This window comes from Nycticebus coucang, chromosome 11 (genome assembly GCF_027406575.1).
Source record: "Nycticebus coucang isolate mNycCou1 chromosome 11, mNycCou1.pri, whole genome shotgun sequence".
NCBI lineage: Eukaryota > Metazoa > Chordata > Mammalia > Primates > Lorisidae > Nycticebus > Nycticebus coucang.
The window spans coordinates 79,206,519-79,230,662 of NC_069790.1; the positions used below are offsets into that span (position 1 = coordinate 79,206,519).

The 24,144-nt window shown below is 36.4% G+C and overlaps 1 protein-coding gene across 1 annotated transcript in view; it reads right to left on the reverse strand.

Moving 5' to 3' along the window:
- Positions 1–24,144, reverse strand: part of COG5 (component of oligomeric golgi complex 5) — a 332,964-nt gene that overhangs the window by 283,307 nt on the left and 25,513 nt on the right. Inside the window, exon 6 of the mRNA XM_053554011.1 lies at positions 10,335–10,455. Coding sequence (XP_053409986.1) covers positions 10,335–10,455 — 121 coding nt within the window. The remainder of the gene's footprint in view (positions 1–10,334; positions 10,456–24,144) is intronic.

Sequence of the window (24,144 nt, forward strand, 5' to 3'; positions counted from 1 at the left end):
CATGCAGTTTAAGAAAAGGGTACAGTATTGGTACTTTAAGAGCTGAGGCTCTGGAATCGGATTTTACAGATATATGTGTAACCTTAAGTCCCACTAACTATAAACTCTGTATAGGGTAGAGGACTCTCTGTTTCGCTCAGTTTATCTTCTATCTTCAATTAAATACTGGTTGAATAAGTGAAGGAATTTATCTAAGTTTTATGGTAAGAGAATGACTGAAGGTTTTTTCTCATTACTTCATTGAAAGTGCAGATGAGCCAAAATGGGAAAGCTAAGGCACTGTTTTCTCCCACAGAAATCATCATCATCACATCATCATCATCATCATCATCACATCATCATCATCATCATCATCTTCATACCATTATCATTACTGTTGTTAGTTTTATGCTGAGTTTACAGATAATGATGGAACTTAAATTTCTCCAACACAAAAACTTATTTATTCATTCTAGACCATGTTCCTAACAAGCTACAGGTCTTATGTGTGTTTAAGCCTAATTGATAAATTATATGAATTACAAATCATAATTTTCATAAACAGACTAGAAAATTTCCACCAAGTATGGTCTAGTTACCTTTTTTTGTTTGTTTTGTTTTTTTGTTTATTTTGAGACAGAGTCTCAGTATGACACCCTCGATAGAGTGCCATGGCATCACACCTCACAACAACCTCCAACTCTTGGGCTTAAGCTCTTGCCTTAGCCTCCAAAGTAGCTGGGACTACAGGCTCCCACCACAATGCCCAGCTATTTTTTGGTTACAATTGTCATTGTTGTTTAGCAGACTCTGGCTGGATTCAAATCCGCCAGCTCCAGTGTATGTGGCTGGTCCCCTCAGCCGCTGAGCTACAAGTGCTAAGCCGATCTAGTTACTTTATGGAAAATTTTCCTTCCTTCCACTCCTGTTTGTCAAAAAGAGATTAGATAACAATAAAAAACTAGCTAGAAACAACATTATCATGAAATTCAGGAAATACAATAAAGTAGGATACAGACATACTCTTTGAAGACATAAAGGTAGACTTGAAAAAGTAAAGAGAGTATGTTTCAGTTGAGAAAGCCTCAATATTATAAAAAGATACAAAGTTTATCATATTAACCTATAAATTTGAAGTATTAAAATACTAACAAATTTGTTTTAGCAAGTGGGATTAGTAGAGAATCATTCTAATGTTCAAGAAACTGAAAAGTAAGGAGCACTCAAACTTCCACTTTATGTCTGGAATATAACTGTACTCAACACTGAAATACCATCTTAGGCTGGGTGCTAATGCCTGTTATCCTAATACTCTGGGAGGCCAAGGCGGGTAGACTGCCTGAGCTCACAAGTTCAAGACCACCCTGAGCCAGAGCAAGACCTCATCTTTAAAAATAGCCCGGCGTTGTTGTGGGTGCCTGTAGTCCCAACTACTTGGGAGGCTGAGGCAAGAGGATAATGTGAGGCCAAGAGTTTGATATTGCTGTGAGCTGTGACTCCAGAGCACTCTACTGAGAGTGACAAAGTGAAACTGTCTCGGGGAGGCGCCTGTGGCTCAAGGAGTAGGGCGCCGGTCCCATATGCCGGGGGTGGTGGGTTCAAACCCTGCCCTGGCCAAAAACAAACAAACAAAGTGAAACTGTCTCAATAACAACAAAAGAAATACCATCTTAATCAGAAGCAGAAATATAATCAATTATACTGTGTCCTACTTGGAGAAAACTGGGTAAACCAAACAGGGATAGACAACAATGTGAAGCATAAAGAATAAAAACTGAAGCATCAAGACATAACAGTAAACAAATAGAGAGCTCCTCATGACCCAAGACTTTTATTCAGTACTATGGGTAACGTTAAGGGTAACATTAATAATTCCTATTATTAATATGAAGACATAAGCATCAAGCTAATCATGAGTTTGTGCCAAACAATGAATCATACAACTACCCTGCCCTGATCCAATATTTTACCAGACAAGTATCTAATTATAAATTTGTATGTCCATCTGAATAATGTATATCTTACTGTCAATTAACAAATCAGTATGCTGGATTATAAACTAGTCTCTTGTGAATTTGATTAATATGAAGAGAAAAGATAAGGCATTAATATGAATTTACAGAAACAGAAAAATTTCTAAAGGATGAGCGGACATAACGGTCTGTGAGAGACCCAGTTATCCCTACCCTGCTATGAATTCCATATACCATATCCCCTCAAAAGCAGTGAAAAGGATTCTATCAAGCAGAGGTATCCCCCCTCCTCAATTAAGAATTTTAATGTAAAAGTTGAGCTATTACAGAGATGCCCTACAAAATATCCCTCTTTTTACTCTGTTGCTAGTCTCTTTTTTACCCTCTTTTTGATTTATTGTTCTTATTATGTATTATTGTACGTTAAATTAATGCCTTACAACAACTCAGGCAATAAATTATCTGTAACTAATTATTAAATCAATTCTCACTATTAACAAAATAGTTTCTAAGCCCCAAAAAGTAAGAACTGGACCCTGGATTGTGATATATTTACCAAGATAAATATTTTCTCTTGGCAGTCATGAATCTCAAAAACATCTGATAAACCTTAAGACAAAGAAGATTTTTTTTAAAAAAAATTATTTCAAAAGAGTTGTTTCTAATGTAAATAAGGAGAAATAAAATGAAACTGAAAGGAAATCACAGGAAGAACCAGGTTCAAATGAGTTTCTCAATAAATCTAAAGAAACTAATATATAAGAACCATCTAGCTAAAATTCTAAATAATACAGATTTATATCTTCCATGTTCTCTCTACATTTTAATATTCAAATCCAAGAGAACCTAGCAGAATTTTGCCATTTGATAACACTGAAGCAAAGAGCACACTAGATTCTTCACCAGTGTATTTGAGGTATCTAACAGGTATAATAAAATTCTAAAGAAAAATTGGAAAGTGCTAATGTCGACTGTAGAAATATGGTCTGGTTTCACCACAGTAGCTTCAAGTCAACATGAACTAAGCAAGATGAATACTATCAAATAAGCAAACCTGTCACTTAACCTGATCCAGACATACTTGCAGTGTGAGAATTTTTTCAATACTTCTAATCATGTTAAGTGTTTTCAGATACTAATTTAATTTTTAAAAAAGCTGTCCTCCAATGATGCACAATGACATTTTACTCAGCTGTTCAAAAAAATCTGAAAAACAGTAAAGTAATAAATAATGTAGGGGCTCTGCTTAGATGGTTAACAAAAAAGGTAGCTGGTCAAATTTAAAAAAAATTAAGTACACTATCTTACTAATGCTCAAATAATGTCACTACTTTGTAGTAAGACCTATCTAAATTTTCAATTAGTGGGGCAGCGTCTGTGGGTCAATGGGTAGGGCATCGTCCCCATATACTGAGGGTGGCAGGTTCGAACCCGGCCCTGGCAAAACTGCAACAAAAAATAGCCGGGCGTTGTCGCGGGTGCCTGTAGTCCCAGCTACTCGGGAGGCTGAGGCAAGAGAATCGCCTAAGCCCAGGAGTTAGAGGTTGCTGTAAGCTGTGACACCACAGAACTCTATCGAGGGCAATAAAGTGAGACTCTGTCTCTAAAAAATAAATAAATAAATTTTCAATTAGTCCCAAGATTGGCCTTAAAGTCATAAATCTATGTGATACAGTTTAATCCTGCAATCTATACTATATAATTTTATTTTTCTAATCATTACATAATAACCTGCATGAAAAAGTATACTGAATAACTCTATACTGAAATAATTCTGCTTATTGTCCATCATTAAGATACTAGCAGAATTTTGTCATTTCCCTAATGCCTAATGATGGTGAGCATCTTTTAACATGCACATTTGTCACATCCATGAATCTTCTTCAGAGAAGTGTCTGTTCAAATCTTTTGCCTATTTTTTAAATGGGTTGTTCAAGAGTTTTTAAATATATTTAGACACAAGTCTCCTATCAAATATATACTTTGCAAATATTTTCTTCCTGTTTATGGTTTGTCTTTTCATTCTTCTTACTCAAAACAGAAGTCTTAAATTCTGATGAAGTCTAATTTACCAATTTTCTTCTTCTGTGAATTGTGATTTGACTGTTAAATTTAAGAAATTACTGTCAAATTCAAAATCACAAAAATGTTCTCCTAAGTCTCCTCCTATAAGTTCTATAGTTTTAACATTTTACATCTAGGGCAGAGTGCAGACCTAGGAGCTCAGTTAGGTCTTGGAGTACGGGACATCCTACTGGCGGAGAGGTGAAACCCCCACAGGGGTACTAACAGAATAACAGACTGTAAGTGAATTTAGAACTCGTAATTCCATGTCAGCTATAATATTCAAACCATTCTTAATCTACGAACAGTTTATGCCCATTAGTATCATGGATGGGGGGAGGGAAATATAGTATGTTATAGAAATGGAATTCTGCAGCTTAGAAAATCACTTAACACCAGCTGTGGTAGTTCACGTCCTAGCACTTTGGAAAGCCACGCGGGGAGAATTGATTGAGGCCAGAAGTTCCAGGCCAGCCTGAGCAAGAGTGAGACCATGTCTCTGAAAAGAAAAAAAGGGGGGAGGAGAAAGAGGAGGAGGGGAGAAAGAAGAAGAAAAAAAAGAAAAAGAAAAATTAGTTGGGGATGTATGGGTGAGATGGCATTGCCTGTAGGTCTCAACTACTAAGAAAGCTGAGGCAGGAGGATTGCCTGAGCTCAAGAGTGTGATGTTGTGGTGAGGTATGGTGATGCCACTGCACTATAGCCCTGGCAACAGAACAAGACCCTGTTTCCAAAACAAAAAAAAAAAGAATAGCATTTTACATTTAGAATCCATGTTGAGTTAATATTTTTCATATTAACTGAAATATGAATACAAATTCACTGTTTTGCATATTGATATTCAATAGTTCTTACACATCTGTTGAAATAATATTCTTTCTCTACTAAATGTGTCAAAAGTCAGTTGTTCATTGAAAGGCTGAGGCAAGAGAATTGCCTAAGCCCAGGGGTTGGAGGTTGCTGTGAGCTTTGATATCACAGCACTCTACCAAGGGCAACAAAGTAAAATCCTGTCTCAAAAAAAAAAATTCACCATTTAAAAGTCAGTTGTTCATAGATGTGTGGGTCTATTTCTGGACTTACAAATCTGTTCCATTAATCTATTTGTCTATATTTATGTCATGATTACTAGAATAAGTCTTCAAACTGGGTAAAGTTATTCCTCCAACTTTATATTTTTCTGCAAGTTGTTCTAACTATTCTAAATCCTATGCATTTCCATGTGGACTAACTTTATTTATTTACTTATTTATTTTTTGAGACAGAGTATCACTTTTTTGCCCTCTGTAGAGTACTATGATGTCATAGCTCACAGCAACCTCAAACTCTTAGATTCAAAGCAATTCTCTTGCCTCAGCCTCCCTGGTAGTTGGAACTATAGGCGCCTGCCACAGCACCTGGCTATTTTTTAAAGATGGAGTCTCACTCTTGCTCAGCCTGGTCTCAAACTCTTGAGCTCAGGCAATACACCTGCCTCAGCCTCCCAGAGTGCTAGGATTACAGGCACAAGCCACCATGCCTGGCCTTGCATTTGGAATATTAAAATAATTTCTTACAGACACCAATAGATTTGCTGATTTTTTTTTCTTTTTTTGAGACAGAGTCTCATTTTGTTGCCCTTGGTAGAGTGCTGGGGCATCACAGCTCACAGCAACCTCAAACTCCTGGACTCAAGTAATTCTCTTGCCTCAGCCTCCCAAATAGCTGGGACTATAAGGTCCCCACCACAGCACCCAGCTATTTATTAGAGATGGGGTCTCACTTTTGCTGGTCTCAAACTCCTGAGGTCAGGCAATGCACTCGGCTCAGCCTCCCATAGTGCCAAGATTACAGTTTAAACTGTATGAACTTTAAACATTATATGAACTTTAAAATCAGTTTGTCAATCCAGGAATAGTGGCTCATGCCTGTAACCACAGTATTTTGGGAGGCCAAGGTGAGAGAATTGCTTAAGGCCAGGACATCAAGACGAGCCTGGCCAACACAGCAAGACCTGATTTCTATAAAAAGAACCAAAAATAAACTTTTTAAAAATTTTCTTCTCACAAAAATGGAAAAGCAAGTATCTAATGTATTCAATTTTATTACAAAGCCAGCAGATAATCTAACACATGGTCACATAGGAGAAAAACTTAATTCTATTCAAGTTGGTGGAGGGGGGAACAAGGGAGTGAAGAGATGAGGGGAGGGATCCATTTGCTCCCACTTAAAGGGCACAAGGTAGGGGTGTAGGGCACACCCTTTGAGTGTGGGACACAACTACCAGAGGGACTCTACATAAAACATTTGAAAATTGTGACCTGGTTGTTTGTATCCTATAACCTGAAATTAAAAAACAAAAAATCAGCATGTCAATTTCTAAAAGCCTGCTGGAAGTTAGATTGTAATTGTGTTGAATCTATAGATCAACGTGGGGAAAATGGACATCTTAAACAATATTAAGTCTTCCACCTGATAGATAAGATGTGTTCATTTATTTGGGACTTCTTTGTTTTCAATGTTTTTAATGTTGATGACAATAATGTTAATATACTCTAGCCAGGGTACAGAGCAAGGCTCTGTCTCAAAAAAAACTCCAAAACAAACAAAAGAGGTAAATGAATAAATCAACTGTGATATATCAATTGAAAACTAGTCAGTTCATCAGTGTTGATAACATACAACACTGATGAACCTCAAAATAATAAAGCTGGCTGAAAGAGGCAGACCAAAACCACATGCAAAATGTATAATCCAATTTATATAAAATTCTGTAAAGAATGCACAGAAACTAATGCATAGAGTGACAGAAAACAAATGAGTGAATACCTAAGGAGAGATTAACAAGGGGCATAAGGAAACTTTTGGGGGTGATAGTTATGTTCACTATCTTGATGTAAGTGATGGTTTCATGTCAAAATTTATTAAATCATACATTTTTTATATATGCAGTTTATTATATGTCACTTACATCACAATTTAAAATAAAATAAAACATATTAGTATAACTGTCACTAAGAATCCAGAACAAACTTTTTTTTTTAGGAGAGAGAATCTTGCTATGTTGCTCGGGCTGGTCTCAAACTCCTGGCCTCAAGCAATCCTCCCACTCCAGCTTCCAAAGTGCTGGAATTACAGACATGCACCACCATGGCAGACATACGTTTCAAATTGATATATAATTTACATAACATAAAATTTTGTCTTTCAAAGTGCATAATTCAGTGGTTTTTATTTTGTTTATTTGTTTGTTTTTTGAAACAGAGTCTCATTTTGTTGTCCTCAGTAGAAGGCTGTGGCATCATAGCTCACAGCAATCTCAGACTCTTGGGCTCAAGTGATTCTCTTGCCTCAGCCTCCCAAGTAGCTGGGACTAAGGTGGCTGCTACAACATCTGGGTATTTTTACAGATGGGGGTCTCGCTCTTGCTCAGGCTGGTCTCAAACTCCTGAGCTCAGGCAATCCACCCACCTCCACCTCCCACAGTGTTGAGTTTACAGATGTGAGCCACTGTGCCTGGCCAATTCAGTGGTTTTTAGTATACTGTCAAAGTTGGGCAACAATATGACTAATTCCAGAATATTTTCAATACCCAAAATGTGTATACATTAGTAATCAATCCACACACACACACCCCTCAGAATATGCTTAATTTCCATATGACAATGTATTTCATGTGGTCATCCCAATCCAAGCCTCAAAATCTTTCAAGTTTAAGAAATTGCTGTTGATTTCAAGAGTGTATGATATATATTACAATGCAACTCTTCATCATTTTACTCTTTTAATGAGAACTAGAATCAAAATGATAAAGACAATGATAATTTTAGAGATGCTTCAATCACAGAAAGGTTATTTACTGTACATGTGGTATTGACAGCCAACAATGCTTGTCCTTATTAGTCATTCTCCTTATCAGTTATCAAAGCCAGGACTGGTCAAGACTAAACCACGGTGAATGATAAGGAGATTATGCCTTTGCAAATATTAAATCACATATAATTTGCAAAGCTTTAAAAATATAAATTAATATAATTCACTTTGAGATAATTCCATTATGAAATATGTTTTGTCAATAACTTAACATTAAATATTTGTGAAAGCTTTAGATAAAGGTAATACCACATTGAAAGGAAACAAATTTACACTTTGTTCTGAACAAACTTAGAAAATGATCAGTATTTCTGCCTGTTTTTCAAAAAGAAAAAGACATCACCATTTGTATTATAGCATCTGTTATTCTAGGAGAGATGATAATTACAATCAAAATTTAACTATTTTTTAATATGAAGGAAAGTCAGTGATGATGAACATACATAATAAATCTTGGAATAATTTGTATCTGTTGATTCTATTATCTTAGAGACTATTTTTGATGTATAGAAATTAAATCTGATAAAGCAAAATATAATAGCTGATACTATGGTTTTTGCACTCCTATATTTAGACCATACTATGAAAATAACACTCAAGTATTACAAACTGCTTAAAAATACATTAACTTTTTTTTTTTTTTTTTGAGACAGTATCCCACTCTCTTACCCAAGATAGAGCGTATGGTGTATCATAGCTCACCACAGCCTCAAACTTCTGGCTCAACTAACCTGCCTCTGCCTCTAAATCATCTGGGACTACAGGCACACTCCAATGGATCCAGCTAATTTTTTTTTCTTTGTAGAGACAGGGTCTCACTATGTTGCTTAGACTGATCTCAAACTCCTGGCCTTAAGCAATCTTCCCACCTTGGCCTCCCAAAGTGCTAGGATTACATGTGTAAGCCACCATACATAGCCAAAAAATTAACTTTTTATATGATATATTCCTAGACACTAAATCACAAATTAGATACATCCCAAATCGTGCACCTAAACAAAGCCTATATTTGAGCATTATACAATCGAAATGTTGTTAAAGCATTTGTGAAGGTTATTGCATACATTCCCTTGATCAGTAAAAAATATAAACTAAGCATTATAGCATATCATGACTATGTAATTGAAAAATTAAGGTAGAAAAATTTAGAAAGAACATACATTTATCTAATGTTATTTCAGCAAACCTACTTTCAAAGCATATCAGTAAGAGTAAGTAGATTTTTGATGTTTGAAATGAATGTAATCAAAGACCTAGAAACCTACAAAAGTATAATTATCACTAAATATATCCCCTTTAGAAAAATTACTAGATACCCAATGAAAAGAAGAAAATGACACAGCCTCATTAAAACACAGTCATTGGGCAGTTTGACACATACTCACTAGCTACTCAAAATTTTGCCTAAAAAATTATGAACTACTGCATCGTGGACATTGTAGTTTGTTAACAGTCAAAACTATAACATTAAATTATTGAACATCAAGGGCCTACTCTGAAAGTCTGAGAAAAGAATAAATAAATAAATAATTAAATAAATCTTCTAGGCATAATATCTTCTAGGCAAAATGCGATTTGTCATCTAAAAAATAGCATTTTTCCAGGATATTCCCCAAAACAGAAATAAAAACTATACACAAATGTTTATGGCAACTCTATTCATAATCACCTAAAACTGGAAACAATACAAACGTCTTTCAACCAGTGAATCAATAAACATATTGCCTTACATTCATACAATCAATTCCATCAAACAAAAGTAACAAACTATTAGTACACAAAAAAACTTGGATAAATCTCAAACTTATTCCATATTCTGCCGTGTATAATGCGCACTTTGGCCCAAGCTTTGAGTAAAATGTAAGGATGCATACCATATGTACATATGGTATGAAAGATTTCACCTCACCCCAAAAGTTTGGGCTGAAAACGTGGGTGTACACTATACACAGAAGCACATTATAAAAGCAAAATACGATATGTTGAGTGTAAGATATCAACCTTAAAAGTTACCTACTTTATAATTCCACTCTTGTGACATTCTCAAAAAGACAAAGATAAAAAGATGGAAAAAAAGATGAGTGGTGCCAGATTAGGGTAGAGGGTGGGTGTGATCATAAAAAGATAGGAATTTGGGGAGGTGATAAAACTGTTCTGTATTATGACTATTGTGGTGGTTACACGAATCTATATGTGTGTTAAAATTTATAGACCTGTATATGAGAAAAGGCCAATTTTACTGTATAATAATTTTTTAAATAATCACCATTTGCAGAAAATTTACTAATTTTATTTACTCATTCGGAGAAGTGTGACAATGTCATATACCACCCATTTAAATGTGTCATATACCACATTTAAAAATGTGCTCAACAGTATTTGTTAATGGTGATGACAAAAGTCAACAAATCAAGTGAGTTAAAATCTTTAAAACCTCTTCTAACTTCCTAATCAAAAAGGACTTACCAAGTTCATTGAGACTCTGAGCAGCTTTTGTTATCTCTCTACTTCCCCCTTGCAGTTGTCCTTGGAGTCTCTTACTGAGATACAAAATGCGGATAATTCTTCGAAGCAAATCACAGGCAACCTGTACAAATATCACAATGTTAAATTACGTACAGCCAATCCATGAAGCGGTTTTTCATTTCTACATTTTTTTCTTTTTTTTTTTTTTACAGACAGCGTCTTACTTTGTTGTCCAAGCTGGGATGCAATGGTGCAATCAAAGGTCACCGGAGCCATAAACTCTGGAGGTGATCCTCTCATCTTGGCCTCCCAAAGTGCTGGGATTAAAGGCTTGAGCACCATGCCCAGTTCCATGACGTTTTCTTTCTATTACTGTTAATACGTGAATCTGTTCATTCTTTTCAGATGCTAAAGACTTAACTCATGTTTTTTTTTGGTTCCCACCAATCAGAAACCTAAATAATCACAAGTCTTAAAAAGCATCAAATTTCCTAAGGAACACACAGAAATACCACATTTACCTTTTACAATAAATTCTAATTTGTCCCAAATGGAGAGAACTTGGGATTGAGTCACTGTGAAACTCTTTTCTTAGACCAGAACCAGTTTTCTTCTCTAGGCCAGTGGTTCTCAGACATAACTGCACATTAAATTCAAGTGGTTATGTTCAAAATGTTCCAGTGCCCAGGCCTTAGCCCTGACCCATTAAATCAGAATCTCTAAGGGTGGGGACAAAACATCAGTATTTTTCTTTGCTATTCCCAGGTAGTGACAACATGCGGCCAAGAATGGCAGCCACTGGCCTAGGCTACCCAGAATCCACTGTCCTTTCCAATCCTGGTAGGAATAGTCTTAAAACTTTTCCCAATTTCATTAGCCCTTGAAGAATAAGCTAATCTGACTTGAGTTTCCTGATGGTTTTAATCACTACTAAATTATTTGACACTGTGCTAGGTTGCTTAGCTTCCTACTAGTGCCTCCTTGTCTTTTCCAATCCTGGGGGGAATAGACTTAAAACTTCTCCCAATTTCATCAGCCCTTCAAGAATAAGCATATCTGGCTTGGTGCCTGTAGCTCAGCAGCTAGGGTGCCAGCCACATATACCCAAACTGGCGGGTTCAAACCCAGCCCAGACCTGCCAAACAACAATGACAACTACAACAACAACAACAAATAGCTGGGCATTGCAGTGGGCTCCTGTAGTCCCAGCTACTTGGGAGTCTGAGGCAAGAGAATTGCCTAAGTCCAAGAGTTTGAGGTTGCTGTGAGCTGTGACGCCACCGCACTCTACCAAGGGCGACATAGTAAGACTCTGTCTCAAGAAAGAGAAAAAGAATAAGCATATCTGACTTGAGTTTCCTGATGGTTTTTAGTCACTGAAAAATTGTAAAGGAAAAAGTTAAAAAACAAATTTTAAAAAGTGTTTCACATATTTTCATGTCATAACATAATCAATTTTCTTGACCAGATCTGATACTGGATTTTAAGCTCTCCAAAGGCTGAGATAAGAAATAAAAATTCACGGATTTCAAGACACTTTGTTACAAAAACTGGATTCATGGCAATCACCTGAAGAGAGTTAGGTGGAGGGACACAGATGGAATGACCCCTATATAGTGGATAGCCAATCTCAGTAGTAATAACAAAAGAGAAAGACAGTCTTTGAATGGTCCTGAGACTAGGTAAGAAGCAAGGACATCTCCCTTGTCTAAGGAGAAAATCTGTAAATTAATGGCAATAAGAATGAAAAATTCTGGAAGACAGGGTCTCTAAGCCTCCAGCTATAAACGTTCTGTTGTGGGTAAAACACATACAAACACATACATACACACGAGCCACACACAGTCACATCCATGGACAACAGGCATGCATATACCGTAATGCACACATACACAAACATGAACAATCAAACATACAAAGTTTACCCACAGATGTAAGTCAAAGACAATCATTAAGCATTAACATGTTTATCTGGCTGCTTTTGGGGGGAAATTATCTAGCCTGAAGTATTTAAAATAATAAAATGCCAAAAAAAGAATTTCCCTCAGCAACTGAAGCCTTGGGCATCTTTATCTTTTAGGTAAATGTTATTTATTTTCTGAATAGATAATAAATTCAAAAGATACAAAGAATAATATTGAAAAGTCACTGTCAAATCTCTATATCCCAATTATGCACTTAACAAAACCAACCTTCTTGTAAGAATTGGCATTTTTCAATGAACAATTTGGAATATAGAATCCCTAGCAACCACTCCTCTGAGATTCTAAATATATCATAAGAAGTATCAGATCTTACTCTAGCATCATCACCTGGAATTATGCTTCCAGAATCCCCAACCCATGCAAATGGTATGCCCTCAAAACCTAAAGTCTCTGAGTTTATTTCTAATATTTTTATTTTTAATAATCTATCACCAAGTATTAATGACTATCATACTAAAATAAACAGCAGCTTCTGTTTTACCTCTATTCCTACAAGCACCTAATCCAAATCTTTATGACCTTCACCTTAACACAGTGGTTTCCTGGCTAGCTTTCCAGTCCCTCACTGAAATCCACCCTTTCAGATTTATATTAGTTTTCAGCACTCCAGCCTTCTTTTTAATAAACGTCACTGCCTCTCTATTTACAGATTATGTTCACTCCTCTGAGAATAGCACTTAATAAAATCTTCAGTCAACAAATCTTAGCTCATTTAAAAGGTATCAACTCTTACCATTTCTCAATATAGTTGTTTACCCTATAATCAGTTTTTTCCTTATTTTTTACTTTAGACTTTCATTATTAACACAAATATAGAAAACAATATTCACCACAACTGACAGTGTACTGAATGGAGAAAAGGTAAAAGTTTTTCCTCTAAAATCTGGACTAAGGCAAGGATGGCCACTCCCACCACATTTAATCAATATTGCACTAGAAATCCTAGCCAGAGTGTTTAGGCCAGAGAAATGCCTAAATTAAATTGTTCCTATTTTCAGATGCAATGATCGTATACATAGAAAATCTAAAGATACTACCAAAAAACTGTTAGAACTGACAGGTAAGTTCAGTGAATTTATAAGATACAAAATTAGCATAGAAAAGTGAGTGGCATTTCTATATACTAACACTGACGTAGCTGAAAATGAAATTAAGAAGGCAGTCCCATTTATCATAGATATCCAAAAAATAAAATACCTAGGAAGAAATTTAACCAATGAGGTGAAAGACCTCTCAAGGAAAACTACAAAACACTGATGAAAGAAACAGAAGAGAACACAAACAATGGAAAGACAAGCCTATGCACAAGGATGAGAAGAATCAATATTGTTAAAATGACCATACTACCCAAAACAATCTACAGATTCAACACAATCCCTATCAAAATGCCAATGATAATTCCTCACAGAAACAGAAAAAAAATCCTTAAATTTGTAGGGAACTACAAAAGACCCCAAATAGCCAAAGCAACCCTGAGCAAAAAGAATAAAGCTGGAGGTATCACACTCCTAGAAAATTCAAAATATACTAAAAGTTGTATTAATCAAAATATCTTGGTAGTGACATAACAACAGACACATAAACCAATGGAACAAAACCAAGAACCAAGAAATTCATCCACATACATCTACATATCTACAGCCATCTGATTTCTGACAAAAGCACCAAGATACTCAAAGATAAATGATGCTGGGAAAACTAGACATCCATACACAGAATGAAGCTAGACCCCTGCATCCCACCCTATAAAATATCAACTAAAAATGGATCAAAGACCTAAATGGAATACCCAAATCTATAAAACTACTAAAAGAAAACATAGGGGAAATGCTTCAAGACATTGGCCTGGAAACAGATTTTATGAATAAGATCTCAAAACAATGGGCAACCAAAGCATAAATAAATAAATGGGATTGAGTCAAACTAAAAAGCTCTTGCACAGCAAAGGAAACAATCAATAAAGTGAAAAGACAACCTACAGAATAAGAGAAAATATCTGCAAACTACTCATCAGAGGATTTATATCCATAATATACAAAGGAAACAACATATCTTGACAGCAAGCAAACAATCCAATTAAAAAATGGACAAATGGACTGGGCACAGTAGCTCATGCCTGTAATCCTAGCACTCTGGGAAGCTGAGGTGGGAGGATCACCTGAGCTCAGGAGTTCCAGACCATCCTGAGCAAGAGTGTAACCCCAACTCTACTGAAAATAGAAAAACTAGCCAGGCATTATGTTGGGCACCTGCAGACCCAGCTACTTGGGGGGCTGAGGCAGAAGGATCGCTGGAGCCCAGAAGTTTGAGGTTGCTGTGAGCTATGACACCACACTCTTTACCCAAAGTGACAGAGTAAGACTCTGTCTCGAAAAATTTAAAGAAAAAAAAAAAAGGCCAAGGCGGCACCTGTGGCTCAAAGGAGTAGGGCACCGGCCCCGTATACCGGAGGTGGAGGGTTTAAACCCAGCCCCGCCCTGGCCAAAAACTGCAAAAAAAAAAATGGCCAAAATGATCTGAACAGACATTTCTCAACACACAAATGGCCAAGAAATATACAAAAGAAAAATGCTTAACATCACTAACCATCGAGGAAACACAAATCAAAACCACAATAAAAAATCATCTTATCCTAGTTAGGATGGACATTATCAGAAAGACAAAAAAAAAAAAAAAATCACAAACACTAGCAATGACGTAGAAAAGGAGAACTCATACACTGTTGGTAGAATACAAACTAGTACACGAACTATGAAGAACCATATAGAGGTCCTTCAAAAAACTACAACTACCATTTTAGCCAGCAATCCCACTACTAGACATTTATCCAAAGGAAAGGAAATCAGTGTATCAAACATCTTCAGGTTTACTGCAGCAGTAGTCACAATAGTCAAGATATAGAATCGACTTCAGTTGACAGAATACCATTCGGCCACAAAAATGAAATTGTCATTCCTAACAACATGGATGGAACTGGAGGTCATTATGTTAAGTGAATAAGCCAGGAACAGAAAGTTAAACACTGCATACTCTCATTCACATGTGGAAGCTAAAAAAAAGTTGGTATCACAGAAGCAAAAAGTAGAACAGAGGATACTCAAGGCTGAGAAGGGTAAGGGGAAGAGAATAGGGAGAGATTTATTAAAGGATACAAAACTACAGCTATATAGCAGGAGCAAGTTCTAGTGTTCTACAGCACTGTGAGATGATTATAGTTAACAATAATATATTAGGTAATGTTAAGTAGCTAGAAGGAGGATATTAAATGTACTCAACACACAAAAATGATAATGTTTGAGATGATGGCTATGCTTAATTATCCTGATCTGATCACTATGCATTACATGTACCAGAATATCACTTTGTACACCCCCCTAGAAAGAATTCACAACATTTGATCACAGATCTATGACTTGCTAATGAGATGGCTTGTATTTGAAAGTATTGAGAAAATAAAAACACATTCAGAAATATACAGCTAAATGTATTTGCCCCTCCCTCAGCCACAGCAGAAGCCTCCAATAGTCCCTCACAGACACATCACCTTCCATCCCCTTCCACTACTCCACCCAAACCAAGAGAAACCACTATTCTGACTGTTCCAGTACTCAATCCCTTACTTTTAGTTATAGTTTTATTACTGAAATAAATATACCTAAGTGCCATAGTTCAATGTTGCCTGTTTTTAATCTCTAGGTACCCTCACCACCTTTTTTGTTGCAATTTGTTGAATATATTGGATGATTTGTCCTATGGTTTGTCTCAGACTGGGCTTGTTGACTGTATTTGCACAGTGTGATTAAATAAGTTCTTCTGTCTTCTATATTTCCTGAGAATTAGTATTTGTATGGGGACAGCTGCCTCAGATTCAGGTTTAATATTTTTGGCAAGATTAATCTTTAGATGGTGGTATTTTTATAACACATACATGCTTTTGTTTTTGTGTTGTTAGCTGCCAGTGACACTCCAAGTCAAAATCTACTAAAATATAAGTGATTACAAAATGGTGATACTCCAATTCTATCATTTCACCTTTATTTGCTAGCACATAAAATTTATTACAAAAACTTTAGGGGCGGCACCTGTGGCTCAAAGGAGTAGGGCGCCGGCCCCATATATCGGAGGTGGCGGGTTTGAACTGGCCAAAAACTGCAAAAAAAAAAAACAAAAAACTTTACCTCATCTACTGTTCATACAGGAAAGTAAAAATAAATACTTTACCATTCCCTTGGTTTATCGATTTTCAAAATGAAGGAATGGTATCCTAACATCCGCCAATGGTGAACAAGGGTAAGGATGCTATCATTACGAACTTACAGATTTAAGCACAAGGGGGGTGCCATTCCATTACAGCTTCTGTCCTTATTAATGTTTAAATCATCCCATTTTGGCCAGTGGGAGCCTGTGAAAGTGTGGCATTTTGCCTGCAACTAAGAAGTTTCCCAGGACTTGGGACTTTCCTTGCTAGATGATGACCCTAGAGCCTCTTCAAGTCAGTTCATAAGTTCCTTTCATCATGAACCATCATTGATGGCTTCCATGGCATCTGGTATAAAAATATTCCAGGTTCATTTTATATATCTCATGCCAAAGGCGTGGAAGTAAAGATTTCTCAAAAAAGCCCTGGTTTCTTTTAGTAGAAAACAGCATTTCAAGACAACATTCTGGGAACTAGTTTTGCTCATTTCTGGGACTTTTCTGTAGACACAGATAGGAAATGTCAGAATTAAAATATCACATAAATATTCATTTGATTTATTCCACAATACACTTAAGACATTTTCAGATTAACATTATACATATACATATGTACAAAAATATATATACATTTACAAGGTATATACTATTTTAAAATAAAATTAAAATATCTCAGAACTCATACTGATAATTTCAATTAAAAACCAGAGGCACAGGGTGTTTATTTAACCTTCTGTTTTACGTCTGTATACAATTTCCTCCACACTGAAATTCCTGGCTCTTAAAGAAATAGGAGATAACAAAATTAGGATAATGTATAATTATTCATTTGCTCTGGTGAACTAGACACAAGAAATAATAATCTGATTAATAAAACCAACTCTACAATAAGAAATATAATGGCAGAGTGGCTTGAAGGAGTAGGGCGCTGGCCCCAAATACCGGAGGTGGTGGGTTCAAACCCAGCCCTGGCCAAAAAAAAAAAAAAAAAAATATATATATATATATATATAGGCAGAAAATTGCTTAAAATTTTTTTGCAGACATCCTCCCTACATTTTTTAAGCCTGAACTATTTTTTTTACAAAAACATACAGTTATTACATATTATACTCTCCTTTATAATATTGATTTAACCCTAGTTTTAATGCCCAACACTAGTCTTTACACTGATGTTTCTCTAATCATTTTGGTTATCTAAAGTACACTATTAGATTCCTAAGGAAAAGTTCAATGGAACAATATTCCCTATATTCTTGTTGATAGAAGTCTTTAAGCTTGAAATTCAGTTTGGCAGGTACATCAATTATCTATTAAAACTAGCCTACAATTTAGCAACTGAAAATGATTTATTTTACACACTGTGGGTCAGGAATTTAGGTAGGGTTCAACTGCCCGATGTGTTGTCACCTAGGATTACTAACTACTGCATTCAGCTAGCAACTACGCTGGTCTATATGGTAGAAGACGGGTTCCTTGGAAATTATGCCTCAGTGCTTCCCTACCTGTCAGCTCTGTTGACTAACTTGGGCTTCCTCATTGCAGTGGCTGCACCCTGTTTCCTACAATAAATAAAAGTTGCTATGACTGTTAAAGGCCACATATACAGTATCATTTCTAACAGATTGGGTTTTTGGTTTTGCTGTCCTAGTTGCTCTATATGTTTTTATAATGTTTGAGCAGACTGGTATTTTATGCTTTTGTTACCATAGTCCTTTATTCCTTCCTCATAAATACACTTGTTTGGTGGAAAATTATAAACCTAGTTTGGACTCCATAATAAAAATGTGGATAAACTTATTTGATAAATCAACTGAAGATACCAAAGGACCCAATAAAACTGTATGATGAAACACACATATACATATAGGTTTATGTAGGAGACATGTTCCTGAGAATGTCTGTAGTTTGGATTTGTATGTAACTCAGATCCCTGATGAATAGCCCATATGTGGTAATAATAAAAATACATGAATGGCTTTTATGTGGTAATAATACAATGTCATACTGTAATTATAATAATACCTCTCTACTATAATATTAAGTTACAGAAACTATTATGCTCCTTTTAAGTCAAACAAAACAACATAAAAATGTTCTGTTTAGATACATACAAAAGTTTAGATAGGAAATAGGAGAAATTTCAAAAAAGAATATTAAAGTTCAACACACACTCACTCAGTGTTGCATCATGCTAGACTAATAGGAATGTTATGCTTGATCTTCCAACCAAGTGCTCAATAATTAATCTACTGCACTGTTTAGTAATAACTGATGCTTTCACTGAAGCACTGCTTTTTATATGTGCACTCTTCTCACTTGGTCCTTTATGACTGTTCCAACTGTCCAGTGATGGAAGCTTAATGCTTACTCAACGAACATCAGCATCCTGCCTTTTTCTGAACACTTAACTACTCCTACTTTCATTTTCATCATAACCACCTTTCTCTTCACTGCAGGCTTACCTGGACTTACAGGGGACTCTGATATTGGAGGCATGGTCATAAGAGTAAATGTAGAATCACAAAATTGAATGAAATAGTTGAGAGTGATTTTGTACATAAGCAACCACATAAACAAAAAGACTAGATGTTAGGGTAAAGGTGACTGTACCACTTATGCCACCTGGGTTTATTGACATGTGCAGAAGAAACCAGGTTCCTGAATTATTAATTTAATTATTTACAAAGTTACAAAGTATTTATTTATTTATTTATTGGGACATAATCTCACTTTGTTGCCCTCAGTAGAGTGCTGTAGTGTCCTAGCTCACAGCAACTTCAAACTCCTAGGCTCCAGCCTCACCCTCCCAAGTAGCTGGAAATACAGGTGCCCACTATAATGCCCAGCTCTTGCTCAGGCTGGCCTTGAACTCCTAAACTCAAGCAATCTACTTACCTCGGCCTCCCAGGGTGTTAGAATTACAGGTGCAAGTCACTGAGCCAGCCATTACAAAGTATCCTTATGGGGAGCCTTGGGAATCTGTTCCTAAGTACACACCAAGTTAGGAGGTCCTTAACCCAGGAACTGACTGCCTGTGTTCTCAAACTTTCTTACTTATATGATTTTCAAGTTAAAAAGTTACAAAAAATTTAATTTAAAAGCTAAAAAACATATGTAATTTTAACAATTAAAAACTGAAATTATAATTTCACAAGTTAAAAAGAAAATATACATGATAGGTATGTGAGAAATATGAATAAAACTGTTGCATATGTTTAAACTTTAATGATTAAAAGTATAATACTAAAAACTAGACTGGTCTGGTGACCTGTGCCTGCAATCCCAGCTGCTAAGAAAGCTGAGGCAGGAGGATCGCTTGAGCTCAGAAGTCTGAGGTTACAGTGAGCTACGATTGCTCCCCTGTACTTCAGCCTAGGTAACACAGGCAGACCCTGACTCTAAAAAAAAAAGGTTAAAAAAAAAAAGTGTTGAAAACTTATAAGAGTTTAAAGTTTAAAAATTCAAACCTCCTTAGATATTTAAATTTTTTTTAAATTCAAATATTCTATGTAAGGGATGATGGGCTTTAAAAATAATTTGAAAAATTAAAGCAGTTCACAAGCAAACAATATTACTAAAATGAGCTAAGATGGAGATGATCCTTGGGGTGATAATTAAATTCAACTGATACATTCATGTATATGAATGAAGCCAGAAACTCCTGCTTAGGGAGAGAAAAGGCTTTCTGGGAAGACAATAAAATGAGTTAAGTGTAAAAGTACTTTCTTCTAATTGGAGGTACAGTCCTAGGGATTTCATAATCAAGGTAAAAATATCCTTTACAGCTTTGTTTCTTTCTTGTTTTCCTATACCACACACACTTAAATTAGGAACTCATATAATATAAATAAAGATTAAACAGGAACTTTTTTAAATAGAAAGATTAAAGTTTTCCAATATTTAAAATAAAAATGGCTAGACAAAGTGAACATAATAATAATAGTTAATATAGCAATAAGCTTCCAAAGAGCCCATAAACCACAAAATATTCTTCAAGGAAACAAGTTTCTAAGCCAAACATCCTTCCTAAGCAAAGACTATTTATAAATTAATGATTCAGAAAACATTAAATACTGGAAATTAAGATTCCAAAACATACCTGTGAACATTTTATTTTCATTTCTTTCATTCCTATATCCCTTGACAATGATTTATCCAAAGTTGTTCAACATAGCTGTCTCAATGCTAAAATTTGTTTTTTATAATAAATGAGTGGAGAAAATGAGGCTTAATATTTATTAACAAAAATGAAGTTTTTATCTTAAACATGATAAAGTTTTATCTTAAATAATCTTCACCTCTCATGCTTGTAAAACTATAAAAAATTAAAATATTCAATAAAAACTATCATAGCTTATAGAATCACAGAATTTTAGAGCTGTAAAAGATCACGGATTTAGTTCACACTTTTCATTTTAAAAAGTTAGTGCAGCTAGACTGCTGAAGAAGAGCAGTCAGTTATAACTCCTAGTCCAGTGCTCTTTAGAGCAGATCATGTTTCACATATCCTTCATGAAGCTGGGTGATAGAATCAAATGGAGGGACCCACCCAAATAGAACCAACCTGCCCAAATGGAATGTCCCACTGAGGAATGAGGGAATGTGCCCACCCAACCCTTCTGACCCCTTAAATCCCCATCCACCTTAACCCAGGTGCTGACTTCCTTCTTGAATTCAGTTCACCCGCACCTGGGTGGGAATAAAGGCCAATGTTGCCCACACAGAACCTGGACTCCCTTTCCTTTCGTTTCATGTTTCAGAATAAGCTTTTTATTTTCTGTCTTTGATTTCTCATTTTGGCTCATGCATAGGACGGAGAAGAAGCCCCCTTAGGGGGACTGAAATACTCCCCACCAGACCCAACTAGAAGGACTCTTGTTCCAAAGGGAAATGGGGAACCCCTCTGACCCCTGCCCCAAATTCATCCATTTAATGGTGAGGTGAGCATTTGTCCAGAACCCCTTTCTGAACTTTTTAAACTTTTCTTTCCTTTTTCCCACTGCAACTCCTCTTTCCCTCTCCCTCCATCTCTGGGCCTCTTAAGCAGTCCTACACAGTCCTACATTCCTACAGTTCTACACAGCCCCTCTCTCGGCTTTTTTAACTTTTCTTCTCTTTCCCTACTCCGGGCCGAAATTCCAGTGGCCCTAACGCCAGAGAACCCCTGCAAGCCAAACTTGCCCATCAAATGTCTCCTGTTTGGGGACGCCCTCCCATGGGCCTGAGCCACTCTTCAGGCTGTTTCTGGCTGGTTTCACATGCGGAGGCCTACTAACCTCCCTGCCCTAGCCTTGGCCACCTCCTTCCTCCTCCTCCATTTTTTTTCCAGCTGGTTCAAGGCTTTCTTTATCTACAGAAAGCCTCTAAAAAACAGGAACTATACTGTAAAGGTGGTCAATCTTTATAGTGAAATAATGGAAAAATTATTAACTCATAGTTTTTTAATAAGGCCTAAAATCTATTTCTCTGCCTGTATTCTTTCTCTTGCCAGCCCCCACCCCTCTATCCTTGTGGATTTCTGTTTTTGCAAATCATTGGGGAACCCAACAGATCAAAAGGAAATGTAAATTCTTTATTTTTTAATTTCCCCAGCTCCTTTGTCTTTTAGAATTTGTTCCATTAATAAGCCTTAAGGGAATCCTGAGTGGATGGATGAAAAATGGAATATGAACTATTGGGCCTCAGGATTGGCAACACTTGGAAAAATTCCTGTCTTCAACCTTGCCACAGGAAAAATTACTAATTCGGCTGCAATTATCTTCCCTCCTTTAAAGTCAGCTACTCACTGGACCTCAGGGAAGGCATTCTTCCTATCTTTCTCATCTCCCTGCTCTGCTTTCTTCTGTCTTTCTCTCCCTCCCGTCATCCCTTCTCTCACTCTCTTGCTCTCTTCTCTGCCCCTTTCTCATGTTTTCCTCCCACTCTCTTCCCTCTCACTAATATAAAATAAACTTATACTTTCATATCCTAATCTTGTCCTAGAGAAATTCTTTTCTCATCCTGCACTCAGCACCAACTGAGCAACTGAGCTTTTCTTCATACCTATCATATATTTTCTATTTTTTCTTTTTTCTTCTTTTACATAGAATAGAAAGCAAAGAATCTTAAATTTAGAGAAAGAAATTCTGTTTCATAGTCTTTTTTTTTGAGAGAGTGAGTCTCAAGCTGTCACCCTGGGTAGAGCGCCATAACGTCACAGTTCACAGCAATCTCAAAACTCTTGGGCTTAAGCGATTCTCTTGCCTCAGCCTCCCAAGTAGCTGGACTGCAGGCACCCACCACAATGCCCAGCTATTTTTTTGTTGTAGTTGTCATTGCTTTTTAGCAGGCCTGGGCAGAGTGTGAACCCACCAGCCTCAGTGTATGTGGCCGGGGCCCTACCCACTGAGCTATGGGTGCCACCCTGTTTTCACAGTCTTAATTCTGCTGCATACTGGCTCTGTAAACTTCAACACACAACTTTCAGACCTTGGTTTACTCACCCATAAAATGATGACTCACTCATAAAATAACTTCTAAGCATAAATATTATGAAAATTGAATGATTTAGAAGACTTGAAAATGTTTTATAAATTGTAAAGTCCTACATAAATATAGAAGTATTTTAGAACTTATTAGCGACAGGGAAGAAACAGGGTAAGAAAGAAAAGAAAAGCAGACAATTGCTGAGAAAAGGAAAGTGGACAATTGCTAAGACAGAGGAAAGAAACAGTTCCTTAGCTTAGGAGAAGCATAGGGAAGATTGACTATTCTGGACTATTACAAAAGCAGAACTAGCCAAGATTATGGTTAAAAAGTTTTGAAATTCAGACACTGCTCAACTTCTAAGACCCACAGAGAGGGACTGATCAATTAGAACTTTTTAAATAAGAAGCTAGTCAGCATCCCATGATTAATCAATGCCCTATTAATATCTTGGGGACTTTCCAAAGGAAAAGTTAGTTAAGAATAATATGGAGTAGGGCGGCGCCTGTAGCTCAAAGGAATAGGGCGCTGGCCCCATATGCTAGAGGTGGCGGGTTCAAGCCCAGCCCTGGCCAAAAACTGCAAAAGAAAAAAAAAAAAAGGAATAATATGGAGTAGGCTCAATCAATACCCTACATGAAAGAAATGCAAAAATATGAGTTAGGGAAATGCATAAATATTAGAAGTAGGAAGAGAAAAGCTAGGGGAAAAAAAAGAATAAATACAAGGGAAAAAGTCATTTACAAGGAAGAGATCCCACACCTCCCTCTCAGTTGCATTCTATCTGCTTATAAACTTAAATGTGTTCTATATGCTTAAAAGAATTAAACTTTTCTGTTAAATTACCACTGCTACCTGACTTCTTTTCATACTGGCGCTGCTGGGGCTGCTGCTGCTGCTGCTACTTGGTCTCTTTTTGTGTGAGCCACATCAAAGTGCTTTCAGGTTCTAGGTCTACTTACAAGTGGTACCAGAGAAAGACCTAACCAGGGCTGAGGACTTCATGGCCCCCTGACTTTACTAATACCTACCTAAGTGGCAAAATTACATACGATCCTTAAAAATTTCTGTCAAGGCCAGGCATGGTGGCTCATACCTATAATTCTAGCACTCTAGGAGGCTGAGGTGGATAAATCGCCTGAGCTTAGGAGTTAGAGACA